The 20,995-nt window shown below is 48.2% G+C and overlaps 1 protein-coding gene across 10 annotated transcripts in view; it reads right to left on the bottom strand.

The window, feature by feature from the left end:
• Window positions 1-11,668: 11,668 nt before the first annotated feature.
• CELF5 (CUGBP Elav-like family member 5) overlaps window positions 11,669-20,995 on the bottom strand; it is a 44,322-nt gene continuing 34,995 nt past the window's right edge. For 4 of the 10 annotated variants that reach the window (XM_080672457.1, XM_080672460.1, XM_080672462.1 and 1 more), the window contains 5 exons: window positions 20,751-20,813; window positions 20,250-20,336; window positions 16,748-16,891; window positions 14,227-14,469; window positions 11,671-12,873 (listed from right to left, as the gene is read on the bottom strand). In XM_080672457.1, the coding sequence (XP_080528583.1) occupies window positions 14,267-14,469; window positions 16,748-16,891; window positions 20,250-20,336; window positions 20,751-20,813 (497 nt within the window). In that variant the 3' untranslated portion in view covers window positions 11,671-12,873; window positions 14,227-14,266. Of the gene's footprint in view, window positions 12,874-14,151; window positions 14,470-16,747; window positions 16,892-20,249; window positions 20,337-20,750; window positions 20,814-20,995 lie in introns of those variants that run through there. The other 6 variants (XR_013960824.1, XR_013960826.1, XM_080672461.1 and 3 more) reach the window with 4 other exon arrangements.

Raw genomic sequence — 20,995 nt, 5'->3', positions numbered from 1 at the left:
TAGAAAATGGAGAAATGAAGTTTTGTTTTGTTTGTATTTTTTAAAAAAATATATTTTATTGATTTTTTACAGAGAGGGATAGAGAGTTAGAAACACTGATGAGAGAGAAACATCAATTAGCTGCCTCCTGCACACTCCCCACTGGGGATGCGTCCATAACCAAGGTACATGCCCTTGACCAGAATTGAACCCGGGACCCTTCAGTCTATAGGCCAACGCTCCATCCACTGAGCCAAACTGGTTAGGGCTGAAGTTTTTTTTTCGCAAACAAAAGCTGAGAAAATTTATGATTAGCAAGACACCAATTTTAAATAAAAGGTATAGATAAGTTACAAGTAAAAGGATGGGGGACATATACCAAGGTAATACTAATTTTAAAAATGCTGGAGTGGATACATTAAAATCAGACAAAGCAATTGTATGTCAACTGTAACTGAAAAATTAAAAAAATCAGACAAAGCAGACATTACAGCAAGGGACATATAATGATAAAGGAATGTGTATGCATCTAACCACGTACAATCCAGCAACATACAATCAAAATACATAAAGCTGACACTGATAGAACTTAAAGTAGAAACTGGCAAATCTGCAATTATACTTGAAGACTCCAACACTATTTTCTCAGCAACTGATGGAAAAAGTAGACAGAAAATCTGCAAGGATATAGAAGACCTGAACCACACTACAGAGCAACATGAAATGACAAGTATAGAACACTGCATCCAACAACAGTAAAGTATACATTTTTATTGTTTTTTAATATATTTTTTATTGATTTTTACAGACAGGAAGGGAGAGGGATAGAGAGTTAGAAACATCGATGAGAGAGAAACATCAATCAGCTGCCTCCTGCACATCCCCTACTGCGGATGTGCCCGCAACCAAGATACATGCTCTTGACCGGAATCGAACCCGGGACCCTTCAGTCCGCAGGCCGACACTCTATCCACTGAGCCAAACCGGTTAGGCGAGTATACATTTTTTAAAAGTTACCATGGAACATTCACCAAGATAGACCATACTCTTTAATCATATTCACCAAGATAGGCCAAAAAACAAACTTTAATAAATTTAAGAAAATTCAAATCACCCAAATTATGTTCTCTGACCATAACAAAATTCTGACTACACATATATTAGATTATTTAAATAACAAAATTAAATGAGGTATTAAATACAAAAGGATACATGAAAAACTCCAAATATTTGAAAATTAAACAACAAACTTCTTAATAACCTATTTCAAAGCAAAAATCTTTGCAATCTGAGAAAATACTTTTAATTCAATGAAAATGAAAATGGCAACATATCAAACTTTGTGAGATGTAGCTAAAACAGTGCTTAGAAAAAAATTACAGCTTTTAGTATTATTTACATTATATTTCATATATAATTTATATGATTATGTTATTGCATTTTATATTCTTTATATTGTATATAATACACATGTTTATGTTATAATTTGTGTGAATGTACTTTAGTGCCACTGAGCTATACACCTAAAAATGATTAAAATGGTAAATTTTATGCTTCATGTATTTTACCACAATTGAAAAAAAACACAAGGGTGGGGGGAATAAACAGACCATGAGAGTGACATTATCATCTTTACCAAATTCTATTGGTCAGAGCAAGTCCTGCCCACACTCAAGGGGAGGGGTTAGCCTAAGGGCAGTGCCGGACAGGTGCCATGGTAGTTTGCAGTCCACAGCACTCACTCCTCTGCCTCCCACAAACCTGCCCAGCCCAGGACCATCTCTCCGACCCTCAAGCCCCACATATTGTGCCATCGGGCTTCCGGCCGGATCTTATCTTCCTGCAACCGAACGACCTGATTCGTGCTCATGCCCTTCCTATAGCCTGGAGTGACCTCCTCTGACCCTCAACCTTCATCACCACGCTTCCAGCCTCCACCCAAATGCCACCTTCCCCTGGAACCTTCCCATGACCACCAGAGGACGCTCTCAAGTGGTCTGGATTTGCTCAGGCAAATCCCTTCCTCTTTTGGAGCTTCAAATTTCCCATCTGTACAGTGGGTCCAATGATGACCTCTTTGCAGCTTTGATGTGATATTTAATGTATGTCAGATGTCCTCAAACCAGGGCTCTGGGCGTGAGATATGTATTCATTCATTCATCAGACTTTTACGGAGCACTTGCTGTATACCAGGTCCTGTACTAAGCTCTGGGAAACATGAGACCAAGGCAGACCCCAATCCTGCCCTCAGGGAGCCCACAGGATGCTGGAGGAGATGGACATGGCATATATGATTATATACATTCATGTTTAAATGACAAAGGTGACATTCTGGGGAGCCCTGGCCTCACCTAAACCACACCCTTGCTTGCCTAGAAGCCAGCACAAGCATCTTCTTTTTACCTGCTCTCCCCTGCAGCATGTTCTCCACAGCCAGGGAAGACTTAAAAATGCCGATGTGCTCTGGCCAGTTTTGCCCAGTGGTTTGAGCATTGGCCCAAGGACTGAAGGGTCATGGGTTTGATTCTCAGTTAACCTTGGTTGCATGTTCGATCCCCAGCCCCGGTCAGGGCATGAGAGGGAGGTAACCAATTGATGTGTCTCTCTCCTGTAAATGTCTCTGTCTCTGTCTTTCTCCTCCTGCCTGCTCCCTTCCACTCTTTCTAAAAAATCAATATAACAAATACCCTCACTGCCCTGACTGGATAGAGCGTGGGCCTGTGGACTGAAAGGTCCCAGGTTCGATTCCGGTCAAGGGCATGTACCTTGGTTGCAGGCACATACCCAGTAGGGAGTGTGCAGGAGGCAGCTGATCGGTGTTTCTCTCTCATCGATGTTTCTGACTCTCTATCCCTCTCCCTTCCTCTCTGTAAAAAATCAATAAAATATATTTAAAAAAAAACAAATACCCTCACTTCTTGGGTGAGGATTTTTAAAATGCAGATGTGATTGTCTGCCCTCTACCCCATATAAAACCCTCCCATGGCTCTCTATTGCTTTGGGATAGAGATCAATGTCCTCACGGGGTCTCTGGGGCCTGTGATGCCCATCGTTAGTCCTCTGCTAACTTCTTCCACTTCCACTCTCCAACCAGGACACCCATGTAAGTGGGAAGGAGTGGGAACAAGTTTGCAGGTGAGTATCTGGGGGAGGAGGTTCCAGGCAAAGGGCACAGCCCGTGCAAAGGCCCTAGGGCAGTCCCACGCCTTGCATTTTAGGAGAACAGTAAGAAGGCCTGTGTGGCTGGAGCAGAGTGAGCAAGTGGGGGAAAGGGAGGAGATGGGGGCTGGGAGGAGACAGGGCAGTTGTGCAGTGCCTTGTGGGCGGAGGGGAGGACTTGGGCTTTTACCCCCAGGGAGGTGGCAGCTCTGGAGGGCTGTGGGCAGGGGGCAGAAGAGGTTGCTCACATGCGCTCTCCGGTGGCTGCTTCAGGGAGAATGGACCAAAGGTGGCGCGAGGAGGGGACCTGGGGACCAGAATGGAGGACTGTACAGGTGTAGGTGGGAAGTGATGGTGCTGGACCAGGTGGAGGCCGAGGAGTGCCCGAGAAGTGGTCAGATCCAGGATAGAATTTTGAAGGCAAAGGCAACAGGACTTGCTAATAGATTGGATATGGAGTGAGCAAGAAAGAAAGGTGCTGTTTGGCCCCAGCACCTGGAAGGATGGGATTGCCTCTGCTGAGATGATGATGTGGAGGAGCAGGATTGGGGACCAGAACAGTTTCAACCGGAGTAACATCTGCTTGGAGATGTCAGGTGGGTTCATAGATTTAGGGCTGGGCTCGTTGGAGGCTTCAATGGGGGGCAGGCAGGCAGAGAAAGGTTAGGCCCTTGTCCCTATGAGCAGGCCGAGGGCTCGGGGGTTTCTTGTGGACCCCAGAACCGCCTATACAACCACCCACCCACCCACACAGCAACCCTCAGTCCAGACCCTGGAGCTGTCCGCGACCCCCAGTGCTGAAATTCCAGCTCTCTGCTGCAACCTGGCCGGCGCATCCCTGCGCTTCACCGGGCATGGCAAAGCTATTCAGTGCCATTAGTCTGAACTGGTCTCTATGCCTTGCACACCCCAACCTGCATTACACAGACCTCCCCAAAGAGAAGCAGGTATGTGTCCCTATAAGTTGGTTCCAAACTTCCTTTTCTATAGCGAAGTTAGGAACCGACTTACAGTTTACTGCCCCTTTAAGGACCACTGAATGCGTCACTCCTGACATCACAATCACCCAAGCTCTGAAGTCAAGTTCGACTTCAGATTGTAGATTGGCTGATGGTCTAATGAATATGTAGATCACCCTCACATCCAACTTGCTTTGATAGTTTGGAAAAAGGGGACAGAGGGGAGGTGGGCCTTGGCAGGACTCTGGGTGGGGGTAGAGGGGGAGAAGGATGGTCAGGGAATAGTGTACATTTTGCTCCTGGCTGTGTCTCTAACTCCTACCACAGCACCTGGCACACGGCATGCACTCAATAAATGCCTGTTGACAAGGCTGTTATCTGTGTGCATTCACTAATTTCCCTGGTCATTGCAGCAAATCTGGATGGTGCACACGATCGCGAGCCCCATCTTACATACGAGGAAACTGAGGCTTGGAGAGAGAATAAGATTGCTCAAGGGCATGCAGACCTCGGATCACTCAGCAAATAGAGAACCCAGAGGTGAGCACGTCAGCCTCTGTCCTCCTAGGCCTCATATCCGATTTCAATCTCAGTTTGACCACCGCATGCCCCGCTTCCATCCTCTGTGCAGCCTCGAGGCCAACCAGGCTGAAGGCCCTCTATTCTGTGACTGGGACCCGAATAATTCCTACCTCTGTACCTTGGCCAGTGCTGTTCCCAGTGCCTGAAAGACCACACGTGCCTCCATCGCACATCTCCAGGAGTAGGGGGTGGGGAGGAGAGTGTTCCACCTACATCAGTCTAGAAAGAGAAGGGGAGAGGTGGGACCGGCTATAAAGGACGAGCTAAGAAGTTTGTACAGGGTAGCTTTTGTGTCCCAGGAGAGAGCCCAGAGTCGCCCTCACAACCTCACCCAGCTGTGCAGCAGGTGGCACACGCCTAGTGCTCAATAATGCTTGTGGCATTTCAAATGAAGGCTCCAACAGGAAACGAAGGTGTGGGCCTCTGCTGGCCCCTGCTGGTGGTTAGGGGTGAAGCCTCCGGAAAGGACATTTTTTACTTTTCAAAGGGATTATTCTGACACTTCTCAAGTCTACTCTGGGCTTTAGAACTATTACCTCTCACAACAACCCTCAGAAGTGTGTGCCCTATTAGCCTCATTTCCCAGAAGGCGGGGGTTGGAGGGGAAGGAGGACTGAGCTGCAGAGAGATTGGCCACTGGTCTGATGAACATCATAACTGGGATTCAAATCCTGGGCAGTCGGCCTCCAGACTTAACCACTATGCTTTTGGGACATTTAGCAAGCAGCTGCTCTGTGCGGGACTCTAGGGAATAGAAAAGTAAATAAGACACAACAGGCACGGATGACATGCTATTTTAGTTGCTATAGCTTCATAATGCTCCTAGCATGGCATATTGGTTAGGTGGGCAGGCTCCCCATCTGTGAACTAGACCCTAACTCCTAGGACTGCTGTGGTGATTAAATGAGATAAGACACACTGGGAACTGTGTCTGGCACATAGGAGGTGCTCAATAAACAGCCATTCATTTTTTGGCACATTCTAGTTTTGTTTCCCTTACTCTCCCAATTATCCACATGAGTTTGAGAACCAGTCTGTCCAGTTTTGTACAAACTACTGTGGGAATTTGAACTGGGCAGAAATGCAAGGCTCATCCAGGAGAACTGACCCTTTAAAATCGTGGGTTGCCCTGGGTACCATCACTGTTCAGTTCACTACTTTTTCTTTTATGTCTTTCAAGAAAATGTTACCATGTTCTCCAGGTTTTCCTGGGATTTATTTCAGGAACTTGGTAGTTTTTGTTGTTATAGTTTATGAGGTTTTGCTGATATCATCTATATAATAAAAACCCAGTGGTCGTAACGCTGTAATGACCAAAGACCAGTCACCAGGAGGTGCATTGATGGGTCCTGTGGTGCTGGCGAGACTTGACACTGGGTCCTGCGGCACGCTGGGTCTGGGTCTCACGCGATTTTGTGCGCTGGGCCTCTAATCTATAATAATAAAAGTGTAATATGCTAATTAGACCAGACAGCTGAACGACCTTCCAGGTGTCCTTCCAGACAACCTTCCAGATGAAGCTGCAGCTGCAAGGGCCGAGCCCCTTGCATGAATTTCGTGCATCTGGTTGCTACATAATGAATTACCTTAGTGACTTAAAACATTTATCTCATAGTGTCTGTGAGCAGGAATCCAGGGATACTTAGCTTGGTTCTCTTCTTCAGGGTCTCTCACAGGCTGTAATCAAGGTGTTAGCTGGGCTGCAGTCTCTTCTGAAAGCCGGACTGGGAAAGGCTCCACTTCCAAGCTTGTGTGGTTGTTGGTAGGTCTCAGTTCCTGACTGGCTGTTGGCCCTTACTACACAGGCCTCTCCATAGGGCAGTGGGGGCGGTTGTGTTCAATGTAGGCACTTTTCCCCAAATACCCCTCATACCTGCCTTTTTCATTCATCTTTTGAAAATGTATTTAAAATGAATCTTTAATTTCCTAAATAATACCTGAATATATTTAGGTAGACCTTGTAAAGATTGCAGCTAAGGCTCAACGCTGCTTCATCCTGGTCCCCAGCTCCTCACTCTGCAAATCCACCACCTTCCTTCTGGTGAATAGACTTCTAGTCCTTCCCTCTCTTTCTTACAAGCGTATACATGGCTCCTGAGACAATGTTTACTTATACATTTTTTTAGAAACTACACACACACATCCCTCATGGATTATTTCCTGCTGTGTGTATTTTTCTGCATCTCTCTTGTTTTCATCTAACAGTGTGACCTGGAGATGATTCCATTCTTTAACAGCCACATGGTATTCCACCCTGAGAGTGCTCCCTGTGGGGGCCTCTGTCCCCACCTCCTGGTGTTTATGCCTGCTGTGACTGTAGGCTAACCTTAGTGACTCGCTTCTAACAAATAGAATAAGGCAGAGGTGAGGGGGTGTGACCTGGACATAAGTCACAAAAGGCAGGGTTCAAGAGGTCCACATGGAGAGGAACTGAGGTCTCATGCCAACAGCCACATGAGGAAACCAGCTAGCAGGGGCTTCTCCAGCCCCAGTCAAGCCCTCAGATAAGGCAGCCCTAGCTGATGTCTTGTCTGTGACCTCATGAGAGACCCTAAGCCCTAACCACCCAGCTATGTCATTCCTAGATTCCTGACCTACAGATAATGAACTTGTATTGTTTTAATCTGCTAAAATTTTCATGCAGCAATAGCTACTGATACAACCTTGGGTGCCATTAGCCTATCCCCCTGGATGAAAACCTACACCACAGGCATGGCTCAGCCATTCACAAAGCAGTTCACTCTATGGAGACATTTGTATTGTAAGGATGCACATTCTAAACGTTTACCAACTTGGAGTCTTTGAGTTAAATTTAAAAGCTTAAACTATTACAAATAGTAACTTGAATTACAATCTAACATTTGAATTTCAGCACAGGGAAGCAGAGAAGTGCAGCAGTTAAGAGACAAACCTGAGAGCCTGGATTCAACTGCTGCTGTGCACCTCAGGCAGGTCACTTAACCTCTCTGGGCTCCAGTTTACTAACTCATAAATTCAGGCTATTAATAGAACATACTCCCAGGATGGTGGTAGGCTAAGTGAGTTAAGTCACATAAAACTCCTAGGCCAATGCTGCCTTGTAGAACTTTCCACAGTGATGGACATGTGGTTATTGAGCCTTAAAATGTGGTTTAGTATGACTGAGGAAGAGAATCCTATATAATAAAAGGCTAATACGCAAATTGACCGAATGGCAAAACGACCGGTCGCTATGATGCGCACTGACCACCAGGGGGCAGACGCTCAACGCAGGAACTGTCCCCTGGTGGTCAGTGCGCTCCCCCTGTGTGAGCCCCGCTCAGCCAGAAGCCGGGCTCGCTGCTCTTTAGTGCTGCCTCGGAGGCGGGAGAGGCTCCCCTGTGCTCAGAAGCCGGGCTCACAGCTGGCGAGCACAGCGGTGGTGGCAGCAGCCTCTCCTGTCTCTGCTGCAGCTGGGCAGTAAGGAGCCAGGGGTCCCGGACTGCAAGAGGAATGTCTGACTGCTGGCTTAGGCCCGATCCCCCTAAGGGGTCCCGGACTGCGAGAGGGAGCAGGCCAACCTGAGGGACCGCCCCCCCCCCCCACCCAGTGCACAAATTTCATACACAGGACCTCTAGTTTACAATAATTTAAATAGCCACATGTAGCTAGTGCCTACTGTATTGGATGACACAGGCTTGAAATAATACTTGGTAAATAGTAAGTGCTTAATAAATGCTTGAAAGGAATATTATTCTGCCAAATTATCCTCCAGAGCATCGATTTATACCTCATCAGCTTTGAGGTCACCCCAGGTATCCTCCTAACATCCCAATCTGAACATGCCCTTCCCCTGCTCAAAGCCCTTCTGTGGTTCCCCATCGCCCTCAGGTAATGTCCCAGATTTGCTAATCTCATTGTGGTCACAATTTTTAGCATGCTCTGGAATTACTTTTTCTTGCAGAGGTGAGTACTTTTATTTTCTTGTCCACCACTCTCCTTGATGGAGACCTTGGGAGGGACAAGGTCTGGCACACATTGTGTACTTTATCAGGAAAGGACGTCTGTAATCTGGCCCCTATCATCTCTGCATCTGTTTCTTTGCCCAGTGCTGCAGTCATAGCCAACTGTCCAACCACCACACCATCTCAAGCCCATGAGCCTTGGCCCAGGCTGTTCCTTCCACCCAAAAACCCTGCTAGGCAGACTCAGACTCATCCTCCCAGCTTGTACCCCAGCTGGGCCTTGTTCTCTTTGTGGATGCTAGAGCAAGGCACTCCATGTCTCTGAGCCTCAGTTTCCTCAACCATAAGATGGGATGAATTACCGATAAGAGACATGGTTTTGCAAAGTATTTGGCAGGATATTAAGTAGCTCATTAAATCGAGTGGTTAGTATGACTCCCATCAATTTCAAGAGGCTCAGCTTGGGTGTGGCTATCCCCAATATTCATACCCCCATCCAAGACCCTCCCCTGGAGCCCCACGTCCTCACCCTAAGTGTCAGAATTTTTTTTTTTTTGAGGCCTCCACTGGAGTGGGGCAGGAGCCAAAGCCACATCATCTCTCTGGTCTCATCTCCGTCAGTCATCACTTCCTCAGGGCACTTCTGGGTCCTTGGCTGCAGGTTCAACTGGGGACTTTCTCCCTCAACATTCCAATTCAAAATCTATTTTGGCCCTAACTGGTTTGGCTCAGTGGATAGAGCGTCGGCCTGTGGACTGAAGGGTCCCAGGTTCAATTACGGTCAAGGACATGTACCTTGGTTGCGGGCACATCCCCAGTGGGAGGTGTGCAGAAGGCAGCTGAATCGGTGTCTCTCTCATCGATGTTTCTAACTCTCTATCCCTCTCCCTTCCTCTCTGTAAAAAATCAATAAAATATATTTTTTAAAAATCTATTTTGTATAACAATGCTGACAAGGGTGCAGAGAAACTGGGACCCGTATACACTGCTGGTGGGTATATAAAATGGGGCAGTTGTCATGGAAAATGGTTGGGTGGTTCCTCAAAGAGCAAAACATAGAATTACCACATGACCCAACAATTCTGCTCATAAATATCTATCCAAGAGAACTGAAATAGGTGTTCAAACAAAAACTTACACATTTATCGTGGAACTATTTACAATAGTCCAAAGGTGGCAACAACCCAAATGTCCACTGATGGATGAATGGATGCACAAGATGTGGTCCAATGATATTCAGTAATATTTCACACTGAAATATTGCTGAGCCATGAAAAAGGCATTCAATAGATGGACCTTGAACACATGATGCTCAGTGAGAGAAGCCAGACACAAAAGGCCTCATACTGTGATTCCATTTATGTGAAATGTCCAGAACAGGCACATCCAGAGATATGAATTAGTGGTTGCCAGGGGCTTGGGAATGACTGCTAAGGGAGATGAAATTGCTTTTGGGGTGCTGGAATGATCTGGAATTAGACAGAGGTGATGGCTGTAAAATCTTGTGAATATACTGAATGCCACTGAATTGTACACTTTAAAATGACAAAAATGGTGAATTTTGTTATGTGACTTTTACCCCAATTTAAAAATGTGTTGTGCCGAAACCGGTTTGGCTCAGTGGATAGAGCGTCGGCCTGCGGACTGAAGGGTCCCGGGTTCGATTCCGGTCAAGGGCATGTACCTTGGTTGCGGGCACATCCCCAGTAGGAGGTGTGCAGGAGGCAGCTGATCGATGTTTCTCTCTCATCGATGTTTCTAGCTCTCTATCCCTCTCCTTCCTCTCTGTAGAAAATAAATAAAATTAAAAATATGTGTTGTATAGTCCTGGCTGGTGTTGCTAAGTGGTTAGAGAATTGGTCCGAGCACTGAAGGGTCATGGGTTTGATTCCCAGCCAAGGGCACATACGTGGGTTGCAGGTTCGATTCCTGGTCCCAGTTGGGGTATATGTGGGAGGCAACCAATCGATGTCTGTCACATCAATGTTTCTCTCCCCCTCCCTTTCACTCCCTCTAAAAAGAAGCGATGGAAAAAATGCCCTTGAATGAGAATTAACAAAACAAAACAAAAGTGTGTTGTATAGAGTCTCCTCTCCTGGGCTGCCTCTGTGAGGGCAGAGACTAAAGCCATCTTGTCACTGCTGTGTCCGTAGTGGCCAGCAAAGAGACAGAGGTGCAGTGGGTGTTCAAGAAACATTTGTGAGCTGACTGAATGAATGTGGGAATCAAGAGATATAGGCACCTGCTCTTCCTGAGAAAGAACACTTCATTTCCTCAAATTCTGGATGGAGCAGATGCAATCCTGGCTATGGGAACTTCAGACTTGCCTTCTTAGATTATCTATCTCCTCCTCCATCTCCCAACTCTAAATCTGAATTTTTCTCTAGCCCAGGATCTCAATGGGGCCAGATGCACTTGGTCTTTATTGACATGAAATGGCAAGTAAGGAGGACTCAGTCCTTTAGCAAGTAAAACTTTTATTAAATAAACTTTGTTTTTCCAGACCAAAGAGAGGTGTTTTGGACATAAAGATGATGCTTGTAGCTTCTCACCTGAAACACACCACAGTGACAAGGACCTCTCCAGCCACAAAATTCATCAACCCAGAGTTTCTTCTAAGTCCTTTTCTTGCCTTGTGTGTGTGTGTGTGTGTGTGTGTGTGTGTGTGTGTTGGTTTGTTTCCAAAAGTTGGTTTGCAAGTTGAAACTTCATGAAATTACTAGTAGCAGAAATAAAGTACATTGTACAAATCATGTAGATCTTCGGTGTGGAGTATAAAAATGGTATTTACAGCCAGTAAACATGGATCAGGACACACACCACTGCACGCCAGGCCTGGCGGGAGCTTGGTGGGCACCGGAGACGCAGATGAGGCCCCCTCTTGGCCCCTGAGCACACGCTTGCACACGCAGACGCACGGGATACAGGCACACTAGAGAATGTCTTGGAACAATTATCAAACTCTGGAATATCGAAACAAGTTGGTCCGAAGATTTTTTTTTCTTTTCCTTTTTGTTTTTAAATTTTTTTTTTACTATGTGTTTTTCTTTCTTTTTTTTTTTTTTTCTGGGTTGGTCAACACATTTTGGTAGAAACAAAAGGGAATGCTGTGGGTTTTGTTTTTTTCCCAAAAATTATTTTTCTTGAGCTTATTAAGTTCTCTGGTACCTCGTTTGGCAATAGGCTCCACTGGACGACCAAACGAACTTGACTCTGTGCTTCAAGGTGGGTTTTCATGGTTTGGGTAGGTATGCAGAGGCACCCCACAGGATCTCCCTCCCAGCCCCAGCTAGGAAACAAAAATCCATTGCTTGATTCCCCCCACCCCCATTTTTCTTCTCTTTTCTCCTTTGTACCTGCTCAGAAAGATCAACATTAAAAAAATTCTTTGAAGAGGTATCTTCGGCAAAGGGGTGCTTGGCCAGTGCCGGTTGGGCTTGTCCAACGAGCGTGGCAATCTTGGTTATGAGACCGTGAATTCCAGGCTGGTGATCCGAAGGCAGGGAGGGCTGGCTGCCTGCCCTTGGGAGGGGTAGGAGGAGAGGGGCTCCCACCGACCCCATCTACCCCTGACGGAAAGCTAAGGGCTATTGGTCACATGAGTAAGGCTATGACTGGGGGGAAAGGGCTGGGGGAGGCCAGGGGCTCTCTTTTGTGCTGGGGAAGGCAGGGCCCTGGGACAAGGGAGGGAAGTTCGGGGTCCCGGAAGCTGCAGCTAGGACCAGGGACACTCAAGCCGGCTGAGCCCATAGGCCCGAGAGAATCGTCGGTGGCAGCGGCCAAAAGTCCTGGAGGTATATTGGTTGGCTGATGACTCCCAGTGCTTCTCTGGCACCCTGGTCTGACAATACAGCCGGGAGGTGAGGAGACACGGGGCTGTCCGGCCAGCCTCAGCCCTTCTTATGTCCCTGCTGAGTGACCAGCCTAGGGTCACCTTCTCTTGGGTGGAAGGAAGTCAGAAAAGTTTGGTCCCATGATCTACACTCAAAAAATATATATACTGTCTATAGCTCTCTCTATATATATGCATATATATATATAGAAAAAGTGGTGATTTAGTTTGGGGAAGCCACCAAGGTTGTGGGGAGGAGCCAGGAAATCTCCCAGGAGGCCCCTGACCTCCCCGGCAGCGCTTCACATTTTGGGAAGAGGGCTAAGGGGAGACAGGAGAGGAGAGGGAGGGCTGGTGTCCAAACTCAGTTGTAGTTTACGGAAAAGTCCTGGATCAGGTGGAAGCGGGGAAAACCCTCCAGGGGTGGAAGGCCCCTCACCTGGTGGAGAAGGGAGGGCGTTAGGGAGCTCTGAGCCGGGCACAAAGGCAAAGGACCTCCCCTCCCATCCACCCCCTTGCCCTGGCCAGGCTGGGGTCTAGAACCCCAAGATTCCTAATCTTTTCAGAAAGAGTCCATTTTGGAGTTTGGAGGCTGACAAACCTGGCTTGGGACAGAGTTAGGGTAACCAAGTGTGTGTCCTTACCTGGCAACTTGGGACAAATATTCCTGTTCATTTGAGTCTCCTCTCCCCTGCTGCTTGCCACTGGAGCACCAGGAAGGCAGTTTCTCTCCCCCCACCCCCAAGTTTCTGTTCATTCAAAGCTGTGTCCCCAAACACTGGAAACAGTGCCTAGCACATAGTAGGTGCTCAGGAAAGATGTGCTATCCCAGCATGTTAAAAGTGTGTGGATCGCCTGTGAGTTGGTTTCCAAACGTGGCAGGTTTCCAAATGTGAGCTCCAAGATGCAGGACTCTGACTGCACACCCTCAAATCTGTGGGTGCTGACCTGACAGGGTCTGGAAGTTACCACCATCCCCTGAGCACCCACTTTGCACCAGACCCCAGGCAAGGCTCTCTGATGACAATGGCAATGGTGATTAAAAAAGAAAAACAATAGGAATTATCAAGAACTTTACAGGTGGTGGATCCTGGGCTCAACTGGGAAAACACTGCAACCCCCGTGAGTCCTCCCTACTACCTCTAGGGGAGGTGTTTTTATGAGCCCATTTCACAGATGAGGCTCATGGGAGCTTGAGGTCAGTAGTTAGTTTCCTCATTGATCCCTTAGGGTCACTATTCATTCCCCAAAAAAGTCGTGATTAGTTGATAAAATTGTTTGCTCTGATGTCAAATCAAAATACACTCTTGGGGATTTGTTTGTTTGGGGGGACTTTTTTTCTGGCATGGGGCGGCGGGGCAAAATCCCACCTTCCCATCAACCCATTGGGTATGAACTATACCAAATAGAGGAGCTGAGAAAGGGGCCCAGCTGGGAGTCATTGGACAGGAGAGAAGCCCCTCCCCACAACATTCCCCACCCCATTCCCAACCTGGCCCCTCAGGCAAATTTCTATTCATCCTTCAAAGCTTTCTCCAGGAAGGATTCCGGAACCACCCTTGGTGAGCACTGGCTTTCCCCACTTCCCCAACCCAATCCTACCCTCCCACGACAGGGATTGGGAGTGTCTTCATCCAGCTGTGTCCCTAACAATCCAACCTGGGGGCCCCGGTAGCAACCTCACCCTCCTCGCCCCACTCCCACCCCCAGGCGGGAGAGGATTTGGAGAATAGCGAGGGGTGCAGAAAACACAGGGCAGGGTTGGGGCGGATGGGGCCGCCTGGCGGCTCACCTGGGCCAAGCCCACAGCCTCCGGGCGGCTGTGGGCGTGGTCAGTAGGGGTGTCCCGGATCTTTGGGCCGCTTCAGCTGCACTTTCAGCCTCTTCATGCCAATCTGAAAGCCATTCATGGCCTGGATGGCAGTCTGCGCGCTGGCTGGGTTGTCAAAGCTCACGAAGCCTGCAGAGACCGGGGTGGACCCGCGATGGTGGGCAACGTGGGCGTCTTCCACTCGGCTTCCCGGCTCGTGGGGTCCTAGGGGCGGGGTGTGCGCTCGCAGGGGCAGGCAGCCGGAGGAGGTGGCAGGGCTTGCCAGAGGACACACAGCATCCCTGTCCTGGTTCTGACACCCCTGGACTGCATGCCTCTGGGGATGGGGCACTCAATCCTTACCTGGGGTTTGCTCTGCTGAGACTTCCTATGCGGAGTTGGGGACAGGTGGGATCTACCTCTGGGGGTCCAGGTTCTCCCTCCCACCAGGATGCCTGCCTCCTTCTGGGCCCTGATGCTAGCTAGCCCTTTGCCTCCTCTGAGACCTCTATTCATCTGGGATCTTGTCTGTCCTTATGACTTTGTGTGTGTGCTTCTTTGTCTCGTCTCTTTTTCCATCTCTCCCTCCTTCTCTCTTTGTCTGTCAGTCTCTACTCTTAGTTTCCCCCAACCAGGGGTCCTCAAACTACGGGCCCGCGGGCCACATGCGGCCCGCCGAGGACATTTATCCGGCCCGCCGGGTGTCGCTGCCTGTCCTGCTTAGTAGCCGACTCGTCCCGGGCCCGCAGTGCGCATAGGAATTTGTTCACAGTTTTTTTAAAAAACTATAGTCCGGCCCTCCAATGGTCTGAGGGACAGTGAACTGGCCCCGTTTAAAAAGTTTGAGGACCCCTGCCCAAGACCATCAGAAATACTTAAGCCTCCCCCTCCTTAAACTGCCACCAGCCAAAACTCCCTCCATCTGCCAGCTCAAGGCTGCCTGGCCCTACTCCTGCCCTCACTTCTTGGTCTTCACAGTGGACCTCGTGCAGCCCACAGAGGCCAGGGGCCCTCCAGGGTGAGGGAACCACACAAGCATTTGGAGATGAGGTCACCTGAGCTCTTGTGAAAGGCCAAGTGGGAGGTCAGGCAGAGAGATTGGGGGCTCAGGGTTGAAGGGTCTTACTGAGGCCCAAGGGGAGCCATGGGGAATTTAGAGTTGAGGGATTAACATCATTGTATTTAGCTCCTCTAAGTCCCCTCATTATATAGATGAGAAAACTGAGGCTCAGAGAATGCATATGAATCCCCCCCCCCCCCCGATTGTTGAAAGCGATTGAGTGGGTTTTCCTCCCGAAATTTCCTCTTCCTTCTGGATGCAGGTTACAGAAAAGGGGGCTTGGGCACTAGTGGGAGTCCCATTCTTGCTGTGTGACTTCAAGTGTGTCACCTGACCATTTCATTCCTCTCTTTTCTCCCTCAGTAAATTGGGACAATTCTTCCCTTTTATGGTTGGATACTGAGTATATACAGAAGGCACTTAATAAACAGTCAAGAATTAGCTCTTCAAAGAGGACAGGGTGGGGTTACCAGTCCAGATTTTGTAGTCAAACAGACTAGTTCTAATCTAGGTTCTGCCTCTTTGCAGCTGTGTGACTTTGAACAAGTGTCAGTGCCTCTTTGAGCCCTAATTTCCTCTGTTTCTGGGGACAAAGACGTCTTCCCTAAAGTTCAAGGCCCTTCATGATCTGTCCCTGTCTCCCACCTGCCCTTACCTCCTCCCTCTCTCCCCATCATTCACTCTGTTCCATCCACACAGGCCTCCTCACTGTTCATCCAACACACATGGCCCAGCCCCAGGGCCTTTGCACATGCTGTTGCCTCTTCCTAGAACACTCTTCCTACAGATTTCCCCATGCTGGCTCATCATCAGTCAGCTCTATTTTTCTTCATACTATTTATAATTCCCTGGCCTATATCCTATGATTCCTTATTTCCATCTCCTCCCCCTAAATCTGTGCTTTCTAATTTGGTAGCCACTGGCTCTTGTGGTTATTTTAATTTAAATTAAATACAATTAAACATTTAGTCCTTTGGTCACACTGGGCACATTTCAAGTGCTTGGTAGCCACATGGGGCTGATGGCTCAGACAGACTGGATGTAGAACATTTCCATCATCAAAGGAAGTTCTGTCGGACAGTGCAGGAAGACTGTGAGTTTTCTCAGGGTAGGGTTTTGTAGGCTTCCTTCACTGCTATGTGCCCAGTGCCAAGCACAGAACCTGGCACACAGCAGAGACACAATATATGTATTTGTTGAATGAATGAATGAATGAGTGAGTCTTAGAAAGAATGCATGGCAAGTGTCCAGCAAACAGTAGGTGCTTAATAAGTGTTCACTCTGATTATGAATGTGATTCTTTTTTTAAAAATGTGATTCTTTTGGACCAGGCATGTCTCAGGGATGACCAACCTCTCCCACCCCACCCCCATCCCCTGTTCCAGGACCAGGGGAGTGGGAAAGGCTGGCCAGCAGGAAGGGGCACCCCCCACACGTACTCACCAAAACATTTGCTCTGGTTGGTGGCCCGATCCATAAACACCTTGGAGGAGATGATATTGCCGAAGGGCAGGAACATCTGCGTCAGCTCCGTGTCTCCAAACTCCTGGGGGAGGTGGTAGATAAACAGGTTACAGCCTTCGGGACCTGCAGGTGGGGGAGAGAAAGACATAAAGCCCCCAAGGAGAGGAGGCGGAACCCCCCCGGGGGAGGGGCGGGCCTGGACCCACACCTGGGCACCTCCAGCTGTCAGGAAAGAGGTGCCCCATGATACGAAGAAAGAAGGGATGTGGAAATGGGGGGTAAGGAGATAGGACATCCTGATCCCTGCTCTATAATCCTACACACAGATACTCCAAACCTCTGATAGTCCTCAAGCTCCAGATAATTTACAAAATTCAGATGATTCTTAGCCCTCTGCCCAAACCAAGATAAATAACAGGAACTCTAAAATCCAGGAAAATCCCTAAACCTCAAACTCCAGATTATTTACAAAAGTCAGGTTAACTACATGTAGATATATGGCAACTATAATCTATCTTTTCAATTCTGTAAGTCTAAAACTGGTTCTGAAATAAAATGGTGGTGTTTTTTTTTAAAGCCCTGGCCAGTGTGGCTCAGTTGGTTGGAACGTCATGACGTGCACTGGAAGGTCTCGGGTTCAATTCCTGGTTAGGGCCTCTGATTGGGGCGTGTACAGGAGGCAACTGATTGATGTATCTCTCACATCCATGTTTCTCTCTCTCTCTCCCTTCCTCTAAAATCAATTTTAAAAAATAGTAATAGCCCTAGCTGGTTTAGCTCAGTGGATAGAACATCAGCCCTCGGAATGAAGGGTCCTGGGTTTGATTCTGGTCAAGGGCATGTACCTTGGTTGCAGGCTCGATCCCTGGCCCCAGTCAGGTCGCATGCAGGAGGCAGCCACTGGATGTGTCTCCCTTACATCGATGTTTCTCTCTCTCTGTCTCTCCTCCCTTCTACTCTCTCTAAAAATAAATGAAAAAATATCCTCGGGTGAGGATTAACAAAACAAAAAAAAAGGCAATAAAAATCGGATTATCACAGAATAAAACAAGACAAGTATTCTCTGATCCCCAAATATCCAGATATATTTTCCAAAAGCCTTGGATAATTCTCCTAAGTTTGGGTAATTTCCAAAACTCAGATGATGCAAAAATAAAATCAAGTAAATTAAAAAGAGAACTCTCCAGTCCTGAATCCCAGATATCCTGAAACCACAAATAATTTTTTAAAATATATTTTTATTGGTTTCAGAGAGGAATGGAGAGGGAGAGAGAGATTGAAACATCAATAATGAGAGAGAATCGTTGACCAGCTGCCTCCTTCATGCCCCACACTGGGGATTGAGCCTGCAACCCAGGCATATGCCCGACAGGGAATCTAACCTCGACCTTCTGGTTCATAGGCTGATGCTCAACCACTGACCCACACTGGCTGGGGTCCCACAAATAATTTTAAAATGGTAGACTATACCAACCAGAAATATTTTAATTAATTAATTAATTTATTTATTTATTTTTGTTAATCCTTGCCTAAGGATTTTTACATTGATTTTTAGAGAGAGTGGAAGGTAGGGAAGAGAGGGGAGAGAGAGAGAGAAACATTGATGTGAGAGACACATCGATTGGTTGCCTCCCCCACAAGGCCAGACCAGGGCCTGGGATTGACTTGCAATCCAGGTATGTGCCCTTGATCGGGAATCAAACCAGAGACCCTTTGATGCGTGGGCGGACACTACCACTGAGCCACACTGACTAGAGCAGAAATATTTTTTAAAACATGGCTAATCCTCAAAATCATCCCTTCCCCATAAAATCCCCAGTGCATGGTTTATATACAAACTATAAATAATACCATTTAAAAACCTGATTAACTTGGGGTGAACACACAATACAATATATAGATGATATTTCATAGAATTGTTCACCTGAAACCTATATAATTTTATTAACCAATGTCACCCCAATAAATTCAATAAAAAAGAAAATAAATAAAAATCTGATTATCTGAAGCCAAACCTGCCCCCATGCTCCCCAAAACAAAGATAGTGATCAAACTACCAAGAATTGCTCTTACCCTCGCAATGAATATTCCCCACCCCAGAATATACAAAATCCAAGGTCATATAATCACATCCACCCCCTCCCTTTCTGATTAGGACCACAGTTCTGCTATAATGATTGTTTTTATTTATTTATTGTTTGCATTTTTATTTATAATTATTACCTAAATCTTTATTGTTGAAAGTGTTACATATGTCCCCTTTTGTCACCCACCGATTCCCCACCCCCTCCAGCCCACTCCCATTCCCCACCCCACACCCTCACCACCCCATTGTCTGCGTCCATGGGTTATGCATATATGCATAAGTCTTTGGTTGTATAAAATGCAAGTGTGTTCCAATGTGACTGATATGTTACGGAACAATTTTGAGCATAACACAAATTCTGTGTTTGCTTATAGGCTCTCTCGTCTCCAGGAAACACTAGGTGAATGCAGAACCCTGGGCCCAGATGAACCAAGCCTCATGAGAAAACAAAATTCGAGCTCACACGCAAGGCTCTAACACCTACCAACTTCCAGCTCCCCAAGTATGTTAGGAGCCATACCTGTCCCCATCTGAGGCTATGACTCTGTCTCATTTCAGACAACCCTGTTTCCACTAGTTCACTGTACCACACATGAGCAGCCCTTCCCATTGTCACTTCCACGTGCACATTTCAGCTCTTTTCCAAGATAAAGTGCCACCACATTTATTGTAGTATCACGTATTTCTTAGCCATCTAACATTGATAAAACTGTGTTATCGGTTTTATTAGGGTCCTATCTTTTTTTTATTGACATGTCTGCGGGCCAGGCTCCGAGCTTGCCTTGCCATGGGGAGTGGCCTGGGCTTTCCTGGTTTGTCGCTTTTCCTCAGCCTCCCCCGCCCCCGACTAGCACTATCTGAATTAAAGACAGAGGGTCTCCCCGGTGATGAGCGGTCACTGCCTACTTGCACCTCTTGGCACCAATAGTCGCCTGTGTTAGAGATGAGGAAACAGAGGCATAGGATAGTGAGGTACCTTCCTTTTGTCACAAGTCAGAACTGGGTGGATCTGAATTCCAGCTGTCCGACTCCAGAATCAAACTCTGGCATCCCTCGACTTTACTGGGGAGGCTCCAGTTTAGCCAAGATACCGCACCCCCTCTTCCCAACCTCAAAATGAGTTTACTCTCCAAAAGTTCAGAGAATCATTCAGGTTTGGAGATGGCACTTCTATGCCTACGGGGTCGAGCTAGCACGGTTCGGAGAGGGGGATTCAGTGCCCCCCCCCCCCCAAACTCCCAGGGACGGTACAGGACTGAACCCAGGCCTCTCTGTCCCCTGGGCCGAGTTCTCAGCCGCGCGGTTCCCAGAGGCCTGGCCAGGGGTGGGTCCTACTGGTGATGGGGGCGGTCAGAGGGCGGGGCTGGCGCCCGCAGGAGGTCGCGGCCCCCTCACCTTCTCGCTGCTGCTGCTGCTGCAGGAGCGGCGGCGGCTGCGGGATGCTGTGCGCGATGGGCGCGATGGCCGCGGTAGGGTACATGGCTGTGGAGACCCGGAGCGGAAGCCGCGTGAGGCCGGCGGGCGCCCGGCGAGAGCGGGGCGCGGCTAGTTCTAGGGGCGGGGCCTAGGCTGAGGGCGGGGCCAACAGTGGGTCTTGGGAAGGAGTTGTGGCGGCGCCACAACGAAGAGACGGCCTAAGGGTGGGGCCCAGGCAACACAGCAGCCCGGACTTGAGAGGCGGGGACACGGGTTAAGGGAGGGGCCAAGGCCGACCTTAGGCAGGATCTGAGGGGCGGGACCAGCAGGGCAAAGAGCTGGGATTGGGCCACGGCTAGAAGTAGGAAGAAAGGTTAGAGAATGAAAGACGAAGGGCCGAGCTCTGGGGGCGGGGCTTCTATGGGGCGGGGCTTCTATGGGGCGGGGCTTCTTGCGGGGCAGGCCGGCGTGCCTCCCTACCTGTGTACTGCTGGACTCCGGAAAAGGCAGGATGGAGGGTCTCAGCCATGGTCGGGCTCTGAGCTGCGGGCAGACGGAGGGGCTGAGTGGCGCGGGAGCAACATAAGACTTCTATCCACCCCCAATTCTTAAGAATGGAAAAGAGAGCAACAGACATCCGCCCCAGCTTCACCTCTGCGTAAGTGGTGTACTGGTATGCTTCCCATTTTACAGGTGGAGAAACTGAGGCTCAGAGAGGTGAAGTA

Source organism: Plecotus auritus (genome assembly GCF_963455305.1).
Source record: "Plecotus auritus genome assembly, chromosome: 6".
In the NCBI taxonomy this organism is placed as follows: domain Eukaryota; kingdom Metazoa; phylum Chordata; class Mammalia; order Chiroptera; family Vespertilionidae; genus Plecotus; species Plecotus auritus.
The sequence above is the reverse complement of the archived record's forward strand: the minus strand, read 5'-3'. Positions and strand labels throughout refer to the sequence as shown.